This window comes from Pseudocercospora fijiensis (genome assembly GCF_000340215.1).
Source record: "Pseudocercospora fijiensis CIRAD86 unplaced genomic scaffold MYCFIscaffold_6, whole genome shotgun sequence".
Lineage (NCBI taxonomy): Eukaryota > Fungi > Ascomycota > Dothideomycetes > Mycosphaerellales > Mycosphaerellaceae > Pseudocercospora > Pseudocercospora fijiensis.
In genome coordinates, this window is record NW_006921537.1 from 799,544 (window position 1) to 819,424 (window position 19,881).

The 19,881-nt window shown below is 41.3% G+C and overlaps 3 protein-coding genes across 3 annotated transcripts; 1 reads left to right on the plus strand and 2 right to left on the minus strand.

Moving 5' to 3' along the window:
- Positions 1-202: 202 nt before the first annotated feature.
- MYCFIDRAFT_211672 (uncharacterized protein) lies at positions 203-2,325 on the minus strand. The gene is given in 2 exon segments (XM_007929998.1): positions 203-698; positions 709-2,325. The coding sequence occupies 1 exon segment, from the start codon at positions 2,021-2,023 to the stop codon at positions 989-991; it is 1,035 nt and encodes a 344-aa protein (XP_007928189.1). The 5' UTR covers positions 2,024-2,325; the 3' UTR covers positions 203-698; positions 709-988.
- MYCFIDRAFT_183155 (uncharacterized protein) lies at positions 218-712 on the plus strand. Its single transcript, XM_007929999.1, has one exon. The coding sequence runs from the start codon at positions 332-334 to the stop codon at positions 680-682; it is 351 nt and encodes a 116-aa protein (XP_007928190.1). The 5' UTR covers positions 218-331; the 3' UTR covers positions 683-712.
- Positions 2,326-3,113: 788 nt separating the features above from the next.
- On the minus strand, positions 3,114-4,451 carry MYCFIDRAFT_97870 (uncharacterized protein; the record flags this gene model as incomplete). Its single annotated transcript, XM_007930000.1, has 2 exons — positions 3,114-3,647; positions 3,708-4,451. Coding segments are annotated over 2 exons (1,278 nt in total), but the record flags the coding sequence as incomplete, so codon positions are not given.
- Between the last annotated feature and the right edge of the window lie 15,430 nt (positions 4,452-19,881).

Consider the following 19,881-nt stretch of genomic DNA (forward strand, 5'->3'; position numbering starts at 1 on the left):
TCTCACGATCTGTAAGCAGAATCTTTTCCATCTCCATCGCACGTGAACGGTAGGACCCCTGCAGGTACAGCTTCAAAGTATCGACTGAAAAGGCATTGAGCTCTACCAGCTGTGCAGCAGTCACACCATGTCCATGAAGAGGGGCTTTGTGTAAGACATCATCTCACCGAACGAAAGAGTGTGGGAAGTATAACTTAGACGATCACTTTCGAGCATACGAGCACAGAAGAATCCCAAGTCTCTATCAACAAAAGAAGCCAACTCATCAGCCATCATCCTAAGACCACCCACAACAAATCACACATATAAAAACCCACATCCCCTCAAAACCATGTCCCTCCCTCTCCGCCGCCTCCTCCCACACAAACCCCTCCATATCCACCCTCCCTCCCCAACCATCTACAAACGCCCCTTCACCCTCACCCTTACAAAATCCTACGCAGAAGGCGACACGGGAGCTCCCCGCTTACACGGCGACAGCTGGACGAAACGCGAAAAAGCCGCGGAGGACATGTATATCAAAGGGCGAGAGAACAACCTTATAATGTTGTTAAAAGAGAAAATCGCGGCGCAGGAAGCGGTATTAGAGAAGGATAGGGCGATATTGGCCGCCATGGAGGATCAGTATGCACATGTTGTTGAGGGGACGTTTGATACGGGGGGGAAGGTGGGGGAGATTTGATTTTGAAAAAAAGGGGGGGGGGGGGGGGGGTTGGAGTTGGGTGAATGGAAGGCGTTTGGAAATTTGGGGAAAAATCACGAGATCTTGGAAGTCCGACTGTACCTGGTAGAATGTATAAGTTTTTTTGGAGTTTGCATATTCATTATTCATGGGTATCTCGCTCAAACAACAACAATAACAAAAACAAAACACAAGAGAGAGGACGTACTATACACGACCATGATCCATCCATCCGTCTCATCATACAACCATAACCAACCCAACCAAACCCTCCACCCTCCCTTCCATCCTCCTTCCTTCCCAACCTCAAAACCCCTCCTCCTCAACCCCGCCAAAAACCTCCCCCGCCCTCAAAAGTTCCCCATGCAAACTCGTAACACAATCCGGCTCCAACTCCACAAAAGCCGCCACCGCACCCTCAACATCCATCCCCGTAACATCGACAAATTTCTGCAAACCATCCAACAGTCCCAAAACCTCCTTCCTCACTTCCATCCCCGCCACACAATTGATTAGAATATCCACACTCGGGGGCAAAACGTCGGAAAGATTCGAAATCTCCCCGTCAACGGCGTAGCTGGCGCCTAAATGGATGAGTTGGTCGGTGCGGTGGCGGAGGGTGGATGGGCAAGGGATGGAGGATGTCAGCAAAATTTTTGTTTCGGGGAGGGCGCGGCGGAGGAGTTGGGTCATGGCCGCGGCGAGGGGGGTTTGGCCTCCGACGATGAGGATGCGTTTATTGTTATACGAAGCGATTCCGGAATCAGCAGCGGGGTCTGGGGAAGCGGAGGGGGTGCGAACGAGGGGGATGTGGAGTTGTTCTTTTAGGATGCTGGCGGCGATGAGGAGGGAGGTCATGTAGGAAGTTGCTTGTTCGGGGGCCATTGTGTCGGGGACTTCGAGGGCGGCGTTGGTTTGGATGCGGAGGCGGAGGTTGTAGTTGTGGGCGGAGAGGAGGACGGGTTTTGGGGGGAGGATACAGGCCATTACGTGGTCGCCTGGGAGGAAGGGTTCGGTTAGGGTGGTGGCGTCGTTGACGAGGATTCCTGAGACGGCGATTCCGACTGAGAGGGGAAGGGCGAAGAGGTCGGGTCCTTTGGTTAGGCCGATGAAGTTTGAGGAGGTGTTTGATGCTGATGCTGCCGAGGAAAATTCCATGAGAAGTTCGTCGTGTGGAGCGGCTGTGATGTCGAGTGTTGTTGGGCTATCTGGGTTGAGAAGGTCGTCGTGTGGAAGGATAGCGTCTTGTAGATCGATCATAGCTGGTTTTGTGGTTCGTCTAACGTCCTCCATGGCTGTCGGTGTGGTAGCATAGTCTTTTAATGTGACTATTTGCTCCATTGTGGTGGTTCAGTGTGTATGATTGTTGGTGGTGATTTCACTGTCAGCTGCCTGCATCTGCGGTGTGTACTCCTGGATGTGGTTGTTTTGGAACTACAAGACCGGAGAGGGAGAGAAGACAGCTAATGTGGTTGTTGTATGCAAGTGTTCGAGCCTCACGGGTCGAGAGTTCGAAATGACCGAATAAATGTAGTCCGAGTCAGTGATCTGCGTCAGGACGGGTGGTATGAGTTTGATGTATGCAGGTATCCCCCCAAGCACAAACCGCATTCTGGGATCTGAACACCTGCTTGCTTTCTCACCTGAAGCAATCTTTTACTGCTCTTTACAAGCTCTTTACAAGCAAGTTTTAAGTTCGCTCACCACCCCGCCGCCGCTCCCCGTCTAGAGTTTGCAATGACCCAATGGCTGCAGCCTGACTCAGTGACCTGCAGCGGATTCGGTCACCATCGATCGCAGAACTTCAAGACATCACAACGACGCCCATGCGGATGAACGACTCGAACGGCAATGCCCATGAGTCTGATCATCTCTGACGTGCAGTTTTCGAGCCTGAGAGCGGGTCTTAGAGGAAGACTGTATCGAGCTGAACAGCGTCCGTGCGCGGCGCAGTGAGGATCGTGCCGCGAACACCCTCTTGGGCGAATGAGAGGCTTCTGCTGAGGCACCGCAGCTATAAGAGTACGATAATAGTAACATTTGGTATCTGCGGCATTAGAGTGGATGCTGAAGAGGAAGAATTGCCACTCCACGTCCCTTACGTTCCCAGTCCAGTGACGCGTCAAGTCCATCAAATACACCTGCGCTACTGCCCGAGGACGATGAACAGAGCCTGACAATCGCGTTTGGAAAGCCGGAGGTTGGGGACATTACATAAACTCTCGAAAATGTTTAAGAAGCCCATTTGTCTTCATCGCTGAAAGATGAAAGAATGGGGTTGATTCTTTCCCAAGACTGATTCGTCCAAGATCGTAGCACCATTCAATGCAATAGTACGTGTATCAACAAATTCGTCATATCATGACGCCTTTCTACTCATGTCTCTTTCGCGTGGACTGCTCCCGCCACGACTGCCCTCACCTCTTCTCTGACTGCGAACAGGAATCGGCGTAGGACTGACTTCTTTGAGTGGTCCTGTACCCTCACTCTCAACGACTTCCACACTCTTTCCGCCTTCCGAGTCATCGTCATCATGCATGATCATCCTCCTCTCCTCTTCGCCATCGTCGTCTCCCCCTACTGGCGAATATTTCTGCCCTGAACCCTTTTTCTTGTCCATGATGAAGCTGTCGATGATCCAGTACTGGACGGCGTTCATTGCGAGCGGGAAGATGAACATGGCGAATGTGATTTGGAGGGCCTCGTTGCCTTCAGTCCATCGTAGTGCCCAGTCACCAACCCATGGTAACCACGGAAGCATCTCGAAGAGGACGAAGACGAATAGCTTCATAAAGGTGAGGCCGATGCAGTAGATGAGCAGCTGTTTGAGGTACCACGTCACTCGTGGTGGTTGATCGTAGTGACCTGACTTGATGGATTCTGGTGGGTTGGCGAGTGGGGTCCGTCGGAAGAGAGCGTGCAAGATCTTGAGCAGGACGTAGAGGACTGGCACGCCGATTGTGGTCTGCAAGAGTAGTCAGTACGGTGTGGCGCTCAAAATTATCGGTCAGACCCTTTCACTCACATCAATAGCCAGATTCAGCAGGTAGAAGCTGCATGGGTTTGGCCTCCGTCCTTCTGGTGTCTGACTGTCCTTTCCTGCCACATTCGCAGCAGCATTCGCGATATCCGCACTGCCAAGCATGCTCATGGCCAGATTGATGACATGGAGCAACATGCTGCCGAAGAGCTGCTTGCTAACATCAAAGAAGAAGATCTTCCATGGCCGCTTAGACACTTCTCTCCACCTCTTGTACACAAGAGTCAAGACGGCCAGAAATCCGAGTGCACCTTGAACGAGAAGCGCAAATGGACCGAGAAGGTGGCATTTGGCTTGCTTCTCGGGCTGATCATCATCTGGCGGCAAGATGCCTTCCTCTTTCAGTTGGTCGACGCTCTCGGGTGGCGTTGGTGGTGCTGTCGCTATGCTGATACTCTCTTCTGTTGCTGAGGACTCGGCATCGTCGCTCAGGTTGACGATGTCCATCAACTTGGTCTCAAATACGAGGGTAGCTTTCGGCGGAATTGGTCCGGCACCAGAGTCCCCATATGCAAGGTCGGGAGGTATGGTCAGCTTCCTGCTCTGTCCTATGCACATGCCCAGCAGTCCCTCGTCCCAACCCTGGATGACTTGTCCATCACCAATCTTGAACTCGAGAGGCTCCCCACGCGAATAGGACTCATCGAATTCGCTGCCATCGGACAGCAGGGTGCCTTTGTAATGTACCGATATGGTATCATGAGCTCGCGTTGGTCGATGGCATGTTACTGGGCCGGAGGTGGTTTCGATGATGAGGCCATCGGGTCGCGTGTCTGTTTCGGCGGCAGCGAGTGTGGGCGTGGAAAGCAGCAGCGCCGTCTGCCACAGAGATGCGCTGAGAGAGCGCATAATCAAAGTCGGGGCTATCGCATATGGCTCTGGGGGTTGCTGGCGACGTAAGACGAGGCGTAAGCTGCTGACGACTTAAGGCAAGTGGATCTGTGATTCTGTAGAACTATGGGGTAGGACTAGTGCAGTGCCGACTGTATTCACGGCGTGTGTATGGTAGAATAGTCGAATACTGTGAACTTTCCTCTCAGGGACAAATACGAGGCAGCAGGGAATGAGCGGGAGGGCGAGAAGCGTGAGATGGAGATTTGACGCTTGACCTCAGACCTGGTCAAAGCCAGGTGCGCATGCATGAGCTCATGACCATACCAACACGTGCTGCTGGTGTGGCTGCGAAGGCCAACAATACATGTACCTTCCTTTCTCCGCCAACCTATGTGCTGATGAGTATGGACGCATTCAACCATTGGTCATCCAGTGCCTATGGGAAAGGGAGATGTCTTGGCTGAGGGTACGAGTACGAGGGGCAAGGCAGATTCGGGCTCCATGCATTTTGTGTAGGTAGCACCACCACCACCACCACCACCACCGGATGGCCGTGGTCATGGTGATATAGCCGGCTACATCGATGTCACTGAACGAACAAGCCTGACGAGTCGCGAACATTCACCTACACTCCTCCGAGACGTCTGCTGCCCCTGTCGAGCCGCACGTCCAAGCCTGATTGTGCTGCTGGCTGCAGGTACACGGAGCCTTTAGAGCCCGACTCCAGCGTAAAGCAGAGAAATCTGCGGTTGACTACGCTAAAAGCGGAGTTGACTAACGTCCGTATAGCCGAGTCTGTACGTAACCGTATATATAGTTAGCCGCAAATTAGCGCCTACGTATCTACTTTCCTACTAATCGACTAATTCTTTCCCTTCCCTTTCCTTCTACTATACGAATGCCCGCTTCTTAGACTATACAGATTACGAGCACCGAACAAAACTACTATCTAAAGTACCGACCAAAGCTATAGAGACTCTATTAACCTTTCTTCCCTATATATAGGAAGATTATAAACATAAATATTCTAATAAGCTCATCTCGTATACCGAGTCTATTAACGAGCGCGTATATATAAGTATATAGATATATATACCCTTTAGCTTACCGAGATATAGGCCTCTAATATCTTTACGTTAGGAATGCTTACGGAAGAAGATCGCATCGCCTTAGAGGCTATAGAAGATAAGCAGCTAGAAAGCAACATTATAGGCTTAGCTATAGCTAATAGTATGCCTATACTTTCTAACAAGACTTAGCTACTTCCTCGACCCGGGCCTACCCTTATTATAAATGCTATATATGCCCCGCTTTCTGTTAAGCATATCGAACATATTGCTACGATACTAGAATACCTAAGTAGTTATAACTATAGCTATATATATATCGTTCTACTTGCGGATTACTATAACTATACCGATCTTATCCTAGAGAACGTTATAAAGATTCCGGCCGTTCTTGAATATAGAGTATATATAGGCGTGTATATTGTCATATATATACTAATATATATTAGATACAATATAGGGTAAGGCAGCCCTATTCCCCGAAGGAAACTAAAGCGTCGTACTTTAATAGCGTATCCTATGTTCGGGTACGGAAGAATTGTAGCGGTATTAAGATATGTTAATATGCTTGCTTATATCTCCGGGAGGGCGCTGCGCACTATCGCCTTACGGACGAGTACCTAAACTAGAGGGTTAATTCTATACCTCCGCTCGTAAGGATATTCGTACTAAGAGGAGAAGAGACGCAATACCGGGTAGAGAACTCATATACGTATATATATCCGTAGTTGGATAGTTTACCGAGTACTAACCTATAGGCATAGGCTTTGGTATATAGCATAAGCAAGATTCCGGTCGAGAAAAGCCTACGACGATTAACGCGAAGATTGTAGTTTAACGCACGAGGAGGCAGAGACGCCTATAAGTAATTAGTTATATATATAGGCATATCTATAGCTAACTGTATAGACGCTAGCTAGTTATTACTAGTACTCACTCGTATATACCAACTACTATGCACACCTACGACTATTATGCTTCCGCTAAGTTATTCTAAAAGAAGGGAAATAGTCAATCGATATACTTAAGGACTTCTTCCAAAATCTACTAGCAGGTCCGACTAACGTTTGTACGGTTGTTAAGCCGACAAAGGTAGTTTATACGACATGCCGTAGGTACGTCTAGACCTATAGGCATAGATTAGCTAACACCGCGTAGAAGTCGATTACCTATAAGGGCAGGGCAAGCTCGTTACGTAAGAGTGTAAGGTCAAGTTCGATTTCATCGTCCCGCGCGATCCTATAAGGACGCCCTATATAATAATCGTATCTCGGGGCAAATATACGTATGCACTACCCCCTCCGACGAAAGTCCCTACTCTTATCGAGGAAGAGCTAAAGGAATTGATTAAGAAGTGCATTTCGCCGGACCTAATAACGGGTATATATATAGCTATACCTATAGACTTCCGCTTACGTAGTCCTTAGCCCGATTCTAGGTCTATCCGATGTTGCAGCAGTTCCTTAATGAAAAAGGGGTACTATCACTTGCTAAGCTCTATATTGCTTTAAACAATACTTCGCGCTTAACCGCGATAATAGTAAAGCTTAAGCATACGGAGTATAGTCACCTTCGCGATATTAACGCAGTAGAATAGGCATATAAACAGCAGAAACTCAACCCGAAGACTGTACGTCCTTATCTATAGCTATAGATGCTAATATACGCTAATTTAGTAGCAATACATCTAAGACGTATATATCTCCCCTGTAGGCATATAGACAGTAGTATGCTTTTATAGGGAACAAGCAGAGATCTTTACGTCTCTCTAGTTATTCGACGTCGATATATCCTATAAACGTATCGCAGGATCTAATATAAACGAGGTCATCTTTGCGGTTGAGTTAGGTCAGAATAGAAAGCGTATATATAGGCTAACCTATAGCTATATACCTGCTAATAAGATAGTCTTCACCTTAGCTCGGGTTATCTGCAACGAGAAGAATACTAATCGGATATATTATCTCGTATAGAAGCGCCTATTTACGACCTTAGCGGCTGTCGTAGGTATAGGCAGATGTAGGTAGGTATATATCTACGGGGATACGGACGGGTAGCACTATATCGCAGTCGATCAGCTCGGGTGCTAATATACTAGTATCTATACCCTAGCCTATGCCCGTACCTATACTAACCTGTAGGCCTTAGTCTCTACCTACACGAAATCGACCCCCTCTATACGGCGGAGTATCACCTATAGCATATACTTATACTCTGTCGTATACACTTTATTAGGAACGTAGACAAGGTTATAAGCAAATAGCGTAGTAGGGTTACTACAAAAGAGCGAGAAGATATACTATCCCTTATCGACGCTCCGAGTAGGTAGGAGTACTATACGATTATCGGCATCCTCTAACGTACGTCTATATATATAGCTATAGATATTCGCTAATGTATATAGGGTCCTGGAACAAAGATCTCCGTAACTAGGCGACGAACAAGAAAAACGATGTTATTACAGCCGCGCTTAACCCCGAGTGTACGCTTATAAACAAGGATATATATAGAAGCAGACGGGCGGATACAAATGCTAACAAACAAACGGGATATAAGTTATACTCATTCGGAACCGACCTACCTTTAATAATAGGTATTTCTAGAGCTGCGACTATAGATATGCGCGATGTCGATTAGTTCTAGGGTTAGACCGACTACCGCGTAAAGCATACGTTAGTAAATGTCTCTATCTAGTCTAGACACGAGAGGGCACTATAGAAGCAAGGTAAGAGCTACCTATTAGCAGATTTATGCCCGTACTAATAGCCGTAGTTGTAAAGAAGACTAGATATAAATAGGAAAAGGCTATAAGGCTAGCGTACCAAGAGCAGGCCTCTAGCAATCTCTATAAGCATAGGAGTAACAGTAAGGATGAGCGTACTACTAAGGTTAATAATACGCATCGCGCCGCTAGAGCTTAGGTTGGAACAATTCCTACCCGGAGGACCCTCCTAGAATAGGAAACACGTTCACAATTACGGGATATCGAGCCTAGCCTACCGCTACATCTACGACCGTTATAACGCCTAACCGGAAGTCCAAGCCCTACGCCCGCCCTACGACCGTTACAACGCCTAAGCCTACCACCCGGGATTCGCCTACATATAATCCCTATCCGGGATCCTGAACTAGAGGTTACTAGCCGGCGACGAAAGCGAGCGAGTACGGAAAGTATGCCTCTACTTTTACGCGTTCCTACGCCTAGAGAAAGGGGAAACTAGAGATTAGTTACTAACACCGCTACATTAGGACCTAGCCGTATTAGAACGCCTATAGGTACGCCTATAGATATGTCTCGAGACGGGATTCAACTTTAAGATCAAACCCGAATTGTCCCTAGCTATAACTAGCCGATAATTGGACAGCTAATACAGCTACTAACAATGCCGCTAATACAGCTACTAATAGGACAGCTAATGCAGCTACCGATAGGACAGCCAATATAGCCACCGATAGGACAGCTAATGCAGCTACCGATAGGACAGCTAATACAGCTACCGATGGGATAGCTAATGCAGCCACCGATAGGACAGCCAATACAGCTACCGATAGGACAGCCAATGCAGCCCCTAATAGGACAGCTAATGCAGCCACCGATAGGACAGCCAATGCAGCTACCGATAGGACAGCCAATGCAGCCCCCGATAGGACAGCTAATATAGCCCCTAATAGCTATACTAATGGCCGCGACAATGCCTTCCTCAATGCCTCCGGTTATACAACCTACCTCAATATATCCGCTAATACTAGCAGAGATCGCCAGTTTACAGGCGGAGTATCTACGGGCGCAGCTACGGGTATACGACGAGATAGCTCGCTAGTTAAGAGAGGGTCGGAGATAGCTATATATATAGGTTGTATTAACATCTTTTTGGCATATATCACGTATATAGACATAGTCGAGCACATATGTATAGGCATAACTCGAGGGAGAGCCTCATCGTAAGCGCATAGGTATGTTTAAAGGGTAGATAAACTAGGCTAAAATTACCCTAATATTGAAATAATATTAAGCCTTTATTACTAAAAGGAAATGCAGGCGCATGCCTAAAGCGTAAGGTATGCGTATACCTATACGCAGCCGTATACAGAATAGAGGTAGTAACTAGAATAATAGTAGTAGAGATAAGTAATATTTGTATTAATATATAACGAGAAAATTTAGAGAGAGAGCGATATCGTAATAACGTAAAATGTAATAGCTATAGAGTATTATTAATAAGTATAGATCTAAAAAAATAAAAAGATCTTTTTAGCTATATATATATAGGGCCTTCTACTATATAGGCAAACAAGTTAAACTATTTACTTTATATTACACTAGCGTAATAATCTTATACTAATATAAAATAATACTAAGCCTTTATTACTAAAACGGAAGAACAGACGCATATCTAGAGCGTGAGATATGTGCATACCTATGTAGTGTCTTATATAGAATAATACGTAAAGGGATAATAAAGTAGGACAAAACTAAGCTTTAACTATAATAATTATATTAGAGATAATATCTCTATTAATATATATATAACGAGAAAATTTAGAGAGAGAGCGATATCGTAATAACATAAAATATAATAGATAAAATATAATAGCTATAGAGTATTATTAATAAGTATAGATCTAAAAAAATAAAAAGATCTTTTTAGCTATATATATATAGGGTCTTCTACTATATAGGCAAACAAGTTAAACTATTTACTTTATATTACACTAGCGTAATAATCTTATACTAATATAAAATAATACTAAGCCTTTATTACTAAAACGGAAGAACGGACGCATATCTATAGCGTGAGATATGTGCATACCTATGTAGTGTCTTACACAGAACAACACGTAATAGGATAATAAAGTCGGATAAAACTAAGCTTTAACTATAATAGTTATATTAGAGATAATATTTCTATTAATATATATATAACGAGAAAATTTAGAGAGAGAGCGATATTATAATAACATAAAATATAATAGCTATAGAGTATTATTAATAAGTATAGATCTAAAAAAATAAAAAGATCTTTTTAGCTATATATATATAGGGTCTTCTACTATATAGGTAAACAAGTTAAACTATTTACTTTATATTACACTAGCGTAATAATCTTATACTAATATAAAATAATACTAAGCCTTTATTACTAAAACGGAAGAACAGACGCATATCTATAGCGTGAGATATGTGCATACCTATGTAGTGTCTTATATACAATAATACGTAAAGGGATAATAAAGTAGGATAAAACTAAGCTTTAACTATAATAATTATATTAGAGATAATATCTCTATTAATATATATATAACGAGAAAATTTAGAGAGAGAGCGATATTGTAATAACATAAAATATAATAGCTATAGAGTATTATTAATAAGTATAAATCTAAAAAAATAAAAAGATCTTTTTAGCTATATATATATAGGGTCTTCTACTATATAGGCAAACAAGTTAAACTATTTACTTTATATTACACTAGCGTAATAATCTTATACTAATATAAAATAATACTAAGCCTTTATTACTAAAACGGAAGAAGGGGCGCATATCTATAGCGTGAGATATGTACATACCTATGTAGAGTCTCGCATAGAATAGGGAGTGCCTAATCGCTAGTGTATAGGTATGCGTAAAGGGATAATAAAGTAGGACAAAACTAAGCTTTAACTATAATAATTATATTACTGAAACGGAGGAACGGATGCATAGCTACAGCGTTGCCTTTGCGCATACCCGAAGGCATCTGTATGCTAAGAGAGGGGCAGTAACTAGAATAATAGTAGTAGAGATTATATTTCTATTGATATATATAACGAGAAAATTTAGAGGGAGAGTGATATAGTAACAACGCAAATTGTAATAGTATAGAGTATTATTAATAAGTATAAATCTAAAGAAAAATAAAAAGATCTTTTTAGCTATATATATATAGGGTCTTCTACTATATAGGTAAACAAGTTAAACTATTTACTTTATATTACACTAGCGTAATAGTCTTATACTAATATTAATTAATACTAAGCCTTTATTACTAAAACGGAGGAACGGATGCATAGCTACAGTGTTGCCTCTGCGCATACCTAAAGACATTTGTATGCTGGGAGAGGGGCAGTAACTAGAATAATAGTAGTAGAGATTATATTTCTATTGATATATATAACGAGAAAATTTAGAGGGAGAGAGATATAGTAACAACGCAAATTGTAATAGTATAGAGTATTATTAATAAGTATAAATCTAAAAAAAAATAAAAAGATCTTTTTAGCTATATATATATAGGGTCTTCTACTATATAGGTAAACAAGTTAAACTATTTACTTTATATTACACTAGCGTAATAGTCTTATACTAATATTAAATAATACTAAGCCTTTATTACTAAAACGGAGGAACGGATGCATAGCTACAGTGTTGCCTTTGCGTATACCTAAAGACATTCGTATGCTAGGAGAGGGGCAGTAACTAGAATAATAGTAGTAGAGATTATATTTCTATTAATATATATATAACGAGAAAATTTAGAGAGAGAGAGAGATAGTAACAACGCAAATTATAATAGTATAGAGTATTATTAATATATATAAATAGGAATTAATAAAAAATAGCATAGGGTATTCTACTATATAGGAATACAACTTAAACTATATACTTTGTATATTAAAGAAATAGCAAAGATACGCAGATCTAGAGCATCATTTATACGTGGATATGCGCGAGACATTGGCCAAACATATAGCGCTCCTTCTGTTCGTTCGGTAAAGGGGCTAGCGCCCCGGCAATAGCCGTCCGCTAGGTAAGCAGAGTTATAGGCGTAGATATGTCCAAAGTCATACTAATACATCTTAGCTGCCTGCTATCGCGTCGTTCGAGAGGGTATCGAGTAAACAGAGCTATAGCTAGACGTATAAGCATAGCGATAGCCGTATATATAAAACTCCCGCTGCCCGCCGCTAGCTCGGTCGACGCTAGCTAAAGTACGTCTTAGCGATTAAAGAAGTTGCGGAAAATGGTATAATATCAGCTATGCCTCTATATACGAGCTATACTATAAGCAGTAGTGTGAACTTCGCTATACGCATAGGTCGGCGTATAGGTTTGTATATAAATCACTGCATACCAAACGCTATAGGATGTTAATCTATATACTCTTACCGCCGCTAAGCTAAACATTAGCTAGCGCAAAGCCAAATCAACGCGCGAGCTATAGCTATAACCGGTTGTATGCGCATAGCTATCTAATTCCCTAACGAATCCCTCTCCCCGGTACGAGCCCTACGGTACTCTTGTCTATACGCGTAGGTGTAGCTATAGATTAGAGTACGTATGCCTTTATATTCTCGCAGGTATAGTTACCCTATTTGCAGTCTATACATCCGTTAGTATACTAATAGACTAAAACGGATAGATAGGCATACTCGTCTTCGCACCGGCGGCCTTACAAGTATTGCAGGGTACGGCTACATTAGGGAAGCGCCTTTTAAAGTCGTTGTTTGTAAGCGTCCCATTAACCTACGCGCATTAGTATAAGCATAGATAAGGCTAGCCTTATGCTTACCCTGCTAGACTTCGAGGTAAGTACAAGCTCGAATTTGCTATATATGTTAGCGGCGACAAGTCTCTATAACTATATCTAAGCATATACCCTTGCTTAGACCTAGAATCCATTTCCTCGTCCTCGTCCTCGTCCTCCGTAGACGACTTAATAACTACGGTCGGGGTCTTAGGACCTTTAGTAGAGGGCTTGTCGGTAGCTATATCGGTAGCCTTGCTTTTCGCCTCGTTCTTAGCCTTGTTTTTAGCCTCGTTCTTAGCCTTGCTTTTAGCCTCGTTCTTAGCCTCGCTCTTAGCCTCGTTCTTAGTCTAGTCGCTAGCCGCGTCGCTAGCCTCGTCGCTAGTCTCGTCGCTGCCCTCGTCGCTAGTCTCGTCGCTACCTATATCGGCCTTCTTCGAGGTCGCCTTAGAGGGACCCTTGCTAGATAGGTATTAGAATGCGCATATCTATAATCGTAGACTTACGTATACTCTCGCGCCTCGTCCTCGTATATCTCCTAGAGGCGGTCGTAGAATTCTAAGGCTCGTTAATAGGAATCAATAGGCAAATGTATAGGTATAGCTATACCTATATAGCGCTTCAACTTGTCTTCCGGGGTATAGCGACCGCCGGTATCCCGCTTGCTATCTTCCTTACGTCCCTCTTCGACGACGCCGCTATGCTATAAAGGCATAAGTATAAGCAGATCTATTCGGGGACAATACATACCCCGTACTGAATATGCGTCGCGAGTGTCCTTATATCGCGGCATATTATCTACGCAAGTATTAGTAGAACACATAGGTATACGCGAAGGCTAGGTTATATATAATATATGCCCTCCTCGTCGTATATATCCTCCAAACTCTCATTACTATAGAGATCAGTGCCACATATAGATATGCGCAATAGTATAACTATACCCGTTATCCTCCGTAGCGTCGATAAATCGACTCTAGTTTTTAGTACTAGCCGGCATACGACAAACGACCTCACCTATAAAAAGGCGAACAGCGGGCACTTTCTTCTTTAGGCATATCTGTATATATAAGTATATAGATAGGTAAGGGCAGAAGAATGCTTACGACGATATCTAGAATTAGTAGAGGGACTAGCTCGCCACTAAGCAGACGCTTTTTGTACTTGCGGTAGCTGCTCTGTTTACGCATTAGTATGTAGCGACGTATAGCTATAGGAATGTACTTACGCTACCGTTAACGAGCGAGCTCGGGAATACGCAGCCTTTAATGTCCTACGGCATAGTCGACTGCTATGCGTATAGCTTTGTGCGGATGTATATATAAACACTAGAATTAATTCTAGTACTAAGCGGATCAGGAATGCGCATAGGTATATATAGAGGGCTCTAGGTCTAATACGTACGAGTAGTTTGTAGTAGAGAAAGAAGAAGAGGGTTCGAGCGTATAGAAAAGCGCAAAGATATTATATCCTTACTTAGCGTAATATATAATCCTAGCATAATAGAATCTTCGTATCCGGGATTGCCGGTCTCCCGATCCGATATGCGCAAACGTATAGCCATGTGTCTGCGCATACACTTAGTATGTCTTATTCGACCCTAATAGAGTACTCTACTATAATCTCGTTATATATAATACTTAAACTAATATACTAGGTATATCTTCGTATGCTTGTAATTAGCCTTCGACTCGTTATCCTACTAATATATACTAGTAATAGTCTATTATAAAAATAGAATAAAACCTTATACTATTAGGAGTACTAAAGAACGTAGAGCTAGCATATTACTAGACGACTTTATAGGAATACTAGTAGTATCTTATAGATAGTAACTTAAAACCTATTAAATAAGCACTAGGAGTATAACTAGTATTCTAATACGAAGGGACCTAAGCTTTATCTACTAGCCTCTAGGCCCGAAGAAAAAGGGTTTCTATATAGGAGAATACAAGGCAACCTAAGGACTATTCTAGTCTATATAGGCTACCTATAGGCTTAAGAGTTACAATTATAACCTTCTAAATATTTTATCTACCTAAGATCTAAGATAGATACCTAGTATATTAATAGCTACTAGACTAAATATAATACTATATAGTAAATTAAATTGAGCTATACCTCGACTAATAGTATATTAATCTGAACTATTACCTAGTTCTAGCTATATATTTTGCCTCTATAAACGCTTAGATTTATAATAATATTTAACGAGTATCGCAAAGTCTAACGCGAATATAACGTATATACTTAATCCGATAGGCGAGTAGTTACTATTTAGGTATTAACTATTGCTAGCTAGTTATAGCTCCTTATAGTATTAACTATATCTCGACAAATAGTAGGTTAACCTATATAATTAGTATACGGTTAGAGGCCTATATAGCAAATTAAATGTTACTAGTAAATTAGATTTCTAGTAGGTAGTACTAAGCGGAGGCTAATACTCCTACTACTACTACTACTACTACTACTACTACTACTACTACTACTACTACTACTACTACTACTACTACTACTACTACTACTACTACTACTACTACTACTACTACTACTACTACTACTACTACTACTACTACTACTACTACTACTACTACTACTACTACTACTACTACTACTATTAGCTATAATAGTATAAGGTTCTATAGGTAGTATAACCTATCGTAGTATATATAGATAGATAGATATTTCATTTGCCTGTTGTAGTGCCTTTCGGCCTATGCAGGTCTGTTTCTATGTATTGTTTTAGGTAGGAAACCAACTTAGTTAGTAAAAACCTCCCTCCTGTCCTATTTATAAGTGTTGATCTTCCTCGTTTCCTTATTTTCCTTCCCTAGGGTGTACTAGTGTTATAGTTGTTACCCTCTAACTACCTTGCCTACTGCCCTGCCCTTCTTTCCCCCTCTTCTTCCCTCCTTCTTATCTACTCCTTAGTTTCCCTTACTAGTGCGAATTGTTATATAAATCCCTGTTTAATAATCTACTTTACTATCCTCTTTAGGTCTTCTTTGCTCTAGATTAGCTTGTCGTATTCCCTTTCTATTACTTTTAGTCTCTAATTACTTCTGCCTTCTAACTATTAAGAGTAGACTAGTAGTATATACTTAGGGTTCTAAGATTAGTAGCTATATTGGTAAGCCCTGCTTTTAATTCCTAGGACGTTTCTTCTAAACAGGTAAGATCTAAGTCTAATATGTTCAGATCTGATTTAGATAGCTAGGCTTGCCTCGGCCCTGTTTAGGTCCTTATAGAGCTAGTAGTTATATTGACTAAATTTGATTAGTGCCTTTAGGGTTCCTAGTCTAACTTGTGTTTTGTTCTATTCCTACTCCTATAGGTACCTAGCAATTGATTCTGCTAGGCTTTGTTTCTCTCCCTTTAGCTTGTCTTCCTTTAGCCTTGTGTTTAGTCCCTAAAGCTCTTTCTCTAGCATTTCTCTTATTAAGACTCTATATTGCTCTAGGTCTTTAACCTTCTAGGGAGTTATTTATAGTCTGTCTCGCCTCCTAGTCCTAATATACTAGGCTTTTATCTTGTCTAGTGCCTTTTAGATAGTCTGTTAGGCTAGGTATTCTATTGTCTTTGCTATATATTAGTGTCTTAGTCCCTTAAAGTATTGTTTAACTAGTAGGATCCCTAATTCCATTTCTACTACCCTTATTAGTATAGTTTTGTATGCTCCTAGGATTTTCTTTAGGCTTTGGGTTTAGGACCTACTAACTAGTTGCTTAATCCTCTTTAGTGTTTTCTCTTAGGCTGTCTATATCTGTGCTCTATATAGCATTGCTAGCTTGACAATTGCTTTGTATATAACTTTGGCTTTCTCGAATATAGCCCCCTATATAGAGGCTATAAGCCTATTAATGGATTGTATATTAGTATCTGCCCTCTGCTTTACCTTCTTTACTTATAGTCCCTAATTCAGTTTTAGATCCAGCTAGATCCCTAGTACCCTAAGCTCTACTAATAGTTAGGTTTTAAAGCCTTAGATAGTAATTGATTGCTTTATATTGTAGGTTAATTTAGCCTTGCTAAAGTAGATAAGCTAGTACTTTTCTAGGGCGAATTTTGCTCTATATCTCCTTACCTATTTTTTATACTCCTAGTGCTTCTCTTCTAGGATCTTGCAGTTAGTTTCTATTGTCTTAGACTAGGCTAGGATGTTTGTATTATCTATAAACCCTAATGCTAATATGTTTTTTAATTCTAGGAGTAGGAGTAGGTCTACTATAAAGATAAAGAAGAGGATTAGGGAGAGTATTAATCCTTAGGGGATTCCCTTTTCAGTTAGTATTAGATCTGATTTGAATTTACCTAGAATAAGCTATATTGATCTTTCCTATAGGAAGGACTAGATAAATTAGACTATCCAGTTTGGTATAGCTTTCTATTTAAGTATATATAGGAGCCTTTTATAGGAGACGTTATTAAAGGCTCCTAAGATATTAAGGGAGAGGAGGGTTGCTACCTAGTTTTAACTATAGTGCTAGATATGCTTAATCTATTCTATAATTAGTTCTATAGCTGTTAGTATTAACCTCTTCTTTCTTCCTCCTATCTAGCCTTTAGGAAGGATATTCCTTTCTTCGGCAAAGGTTGTTAGCCTTTTAGCGATAATTTTTTCTAGCACCTTTCCTATTATGTTAAGTAGGGCTATTAGTCTATAGGCCTTAAGCTGTATATAGTCTTCCTTCTAGGGCTTCCTTAGCACTACTATTAGGGACTTCCTAAATAGTCTTAGGTAGTATCCTAGTGCTAGGCTTTATAAAAAGATATTAGCTAGTGCTAGGGCTAGCCCCTTCCTATATGCTTTTAGAAGTTTGTTATAGATCTTGTCTTCTCCTAGTGCCTTATTGCCTAGAATTTTCTTTAGGATCCTTTTAATAGTTTCGGGTTTAACCTAGGTATCTCTTAGTATACCTAGCAGTAGAGTCTCTTGTTCTTTCTCCTTTATGTCTAATAGGTCTGCTTATACTTTTCTATAGAAGAAGTGTTAGCCTAGGGCTTTTACTTTCCCTTCTATTGTAGTCTGCATTTGTCCTTATTAGTCTATAATGTCCGGGAATTGTAGTAGCATATCCTTGTCCTATTTAGGTCTCCTTGCCTATTTAGCTATCCTCTATATCTCCTCTAGTTTCTTTATAATTATTCCTATTATAGATCTCTATTCTTGTATCTTATCTTTCTTAATCTAGATCTTCTTTTCCTAGTAGGCTTTATTGTAGTTGTCCTATACTTCCTAGGTATAGGTTTGTGTCTACTGCCTCCTAGCCTTCCTTGCTACTTTAACCTTCCTTATACACTTACTAGTCTAGTATAGTTGCTAGTATAGTAAGTGTTTCTTTACTAGGATATACTTTCTAGCTACCTATTTTAGGATTCCTATTAGTTCTTCTACTGCCTTATCAATATCCTCTAGCCTTAGTAGGTACTTTGTTAAGAGTTCCTCTAGTTTTAGGTCCCTTTCTAGTTCCTCCCTAATCCTACCCTATTAGGCACCTTTCTAGTTAAGCTTCTCCTCTAGTTCCCTTTCCTAATTAGCTTAGACATTTAGCTCAATCTGTACCGGGAAGTGGTCTAATAACTCTTCTAGTTCCTAGTTAACCCTATATCTTATAATCCTGTTCCTAATCTAATGTAATGCAAAGCATAGGTCTAGTATACTACTGCTTCCTCTTGCCTCCTAAGTAATTAGTCCCTTTAGGGTAACAATTTCTATTCCTTCCCTCTCTAATATATCAATTAGTCTTCCTACTAGGAAGTAGTAAGCTAGGGTAAAGTCTAAGCCCTAGAGGGGGTAGTAGAGGTTGAAATCCCTAAGTAGGATTTAGTAGGTGTTCCCCTAGATAACTCTAGGTAGTCTTTCTAGGGTTTTCAGTTAGGTACTGCTTCTTAAGTCTAGTAGTAGGTTGTATATATAGTAGACTTAGAGTATACCTTAGGATGTCTCTACTTGAACTAATATTAGGTCCCTATCCTCCTATAGTATAGCCTGCTAGGTTTCTATATCTATCTCCTTGCTAATATAGATATATGTCCTTAGGGCTCCCTAGTTGTAGATAATTAGGTAGTATCTTAGGTCTTTAACTATTGCTAGTCTCTTTGTATATAGGTTAAGCTAGGGCTCTTAGATTGCAATAATGTAATATTCTTTTAGGTTTAGTGCTTAAAGGAAGCTCCTCTATACCTTATCTTTGCTCTTATTAATATTGTACTATATAATGTTTAGTAATGTTGCAATATTTATTAGGTTTTATCTATATTATTTCCCTATAAGTTTTCCTTTAGTCTTCCCTTACTTTAGACTAACATTTAACTAAGCTTTGTCTGCCCTACTTCCTTTCCTACAATATTAAGGTATCTTAGTCTCCCTAGTTGCTAGTGACTCTCTTATACTAGTAAGGCCCTAAATGTGAACCTATCGTCTTATCTAGACCTCTTTTGTAGCACTTAGCTAGGTTGCTTCTATACCTAGCTGCCCTAGCTTATTGTGTATCTTTTTAGTATATTAATTCTAGCTTCCTTTGCCTTCCTAGCTGCCTATATTCTTACTAGGCATTCCTTCGCCTAAGAGGGGTGTCTTTTAGTATAGCATATATATCTTGCCTCTCCCTTGTATGCTTTGTATTCTTTAACCTAGTAATCCCCTATATAATAGGAGTAGGTATTAGTTGTCTTAGTGCACTTAGCTACTAAGTGTCTATAGTATTAACATTTGAAGCACTGCATTATCCTATAGTTGCTTCTATATA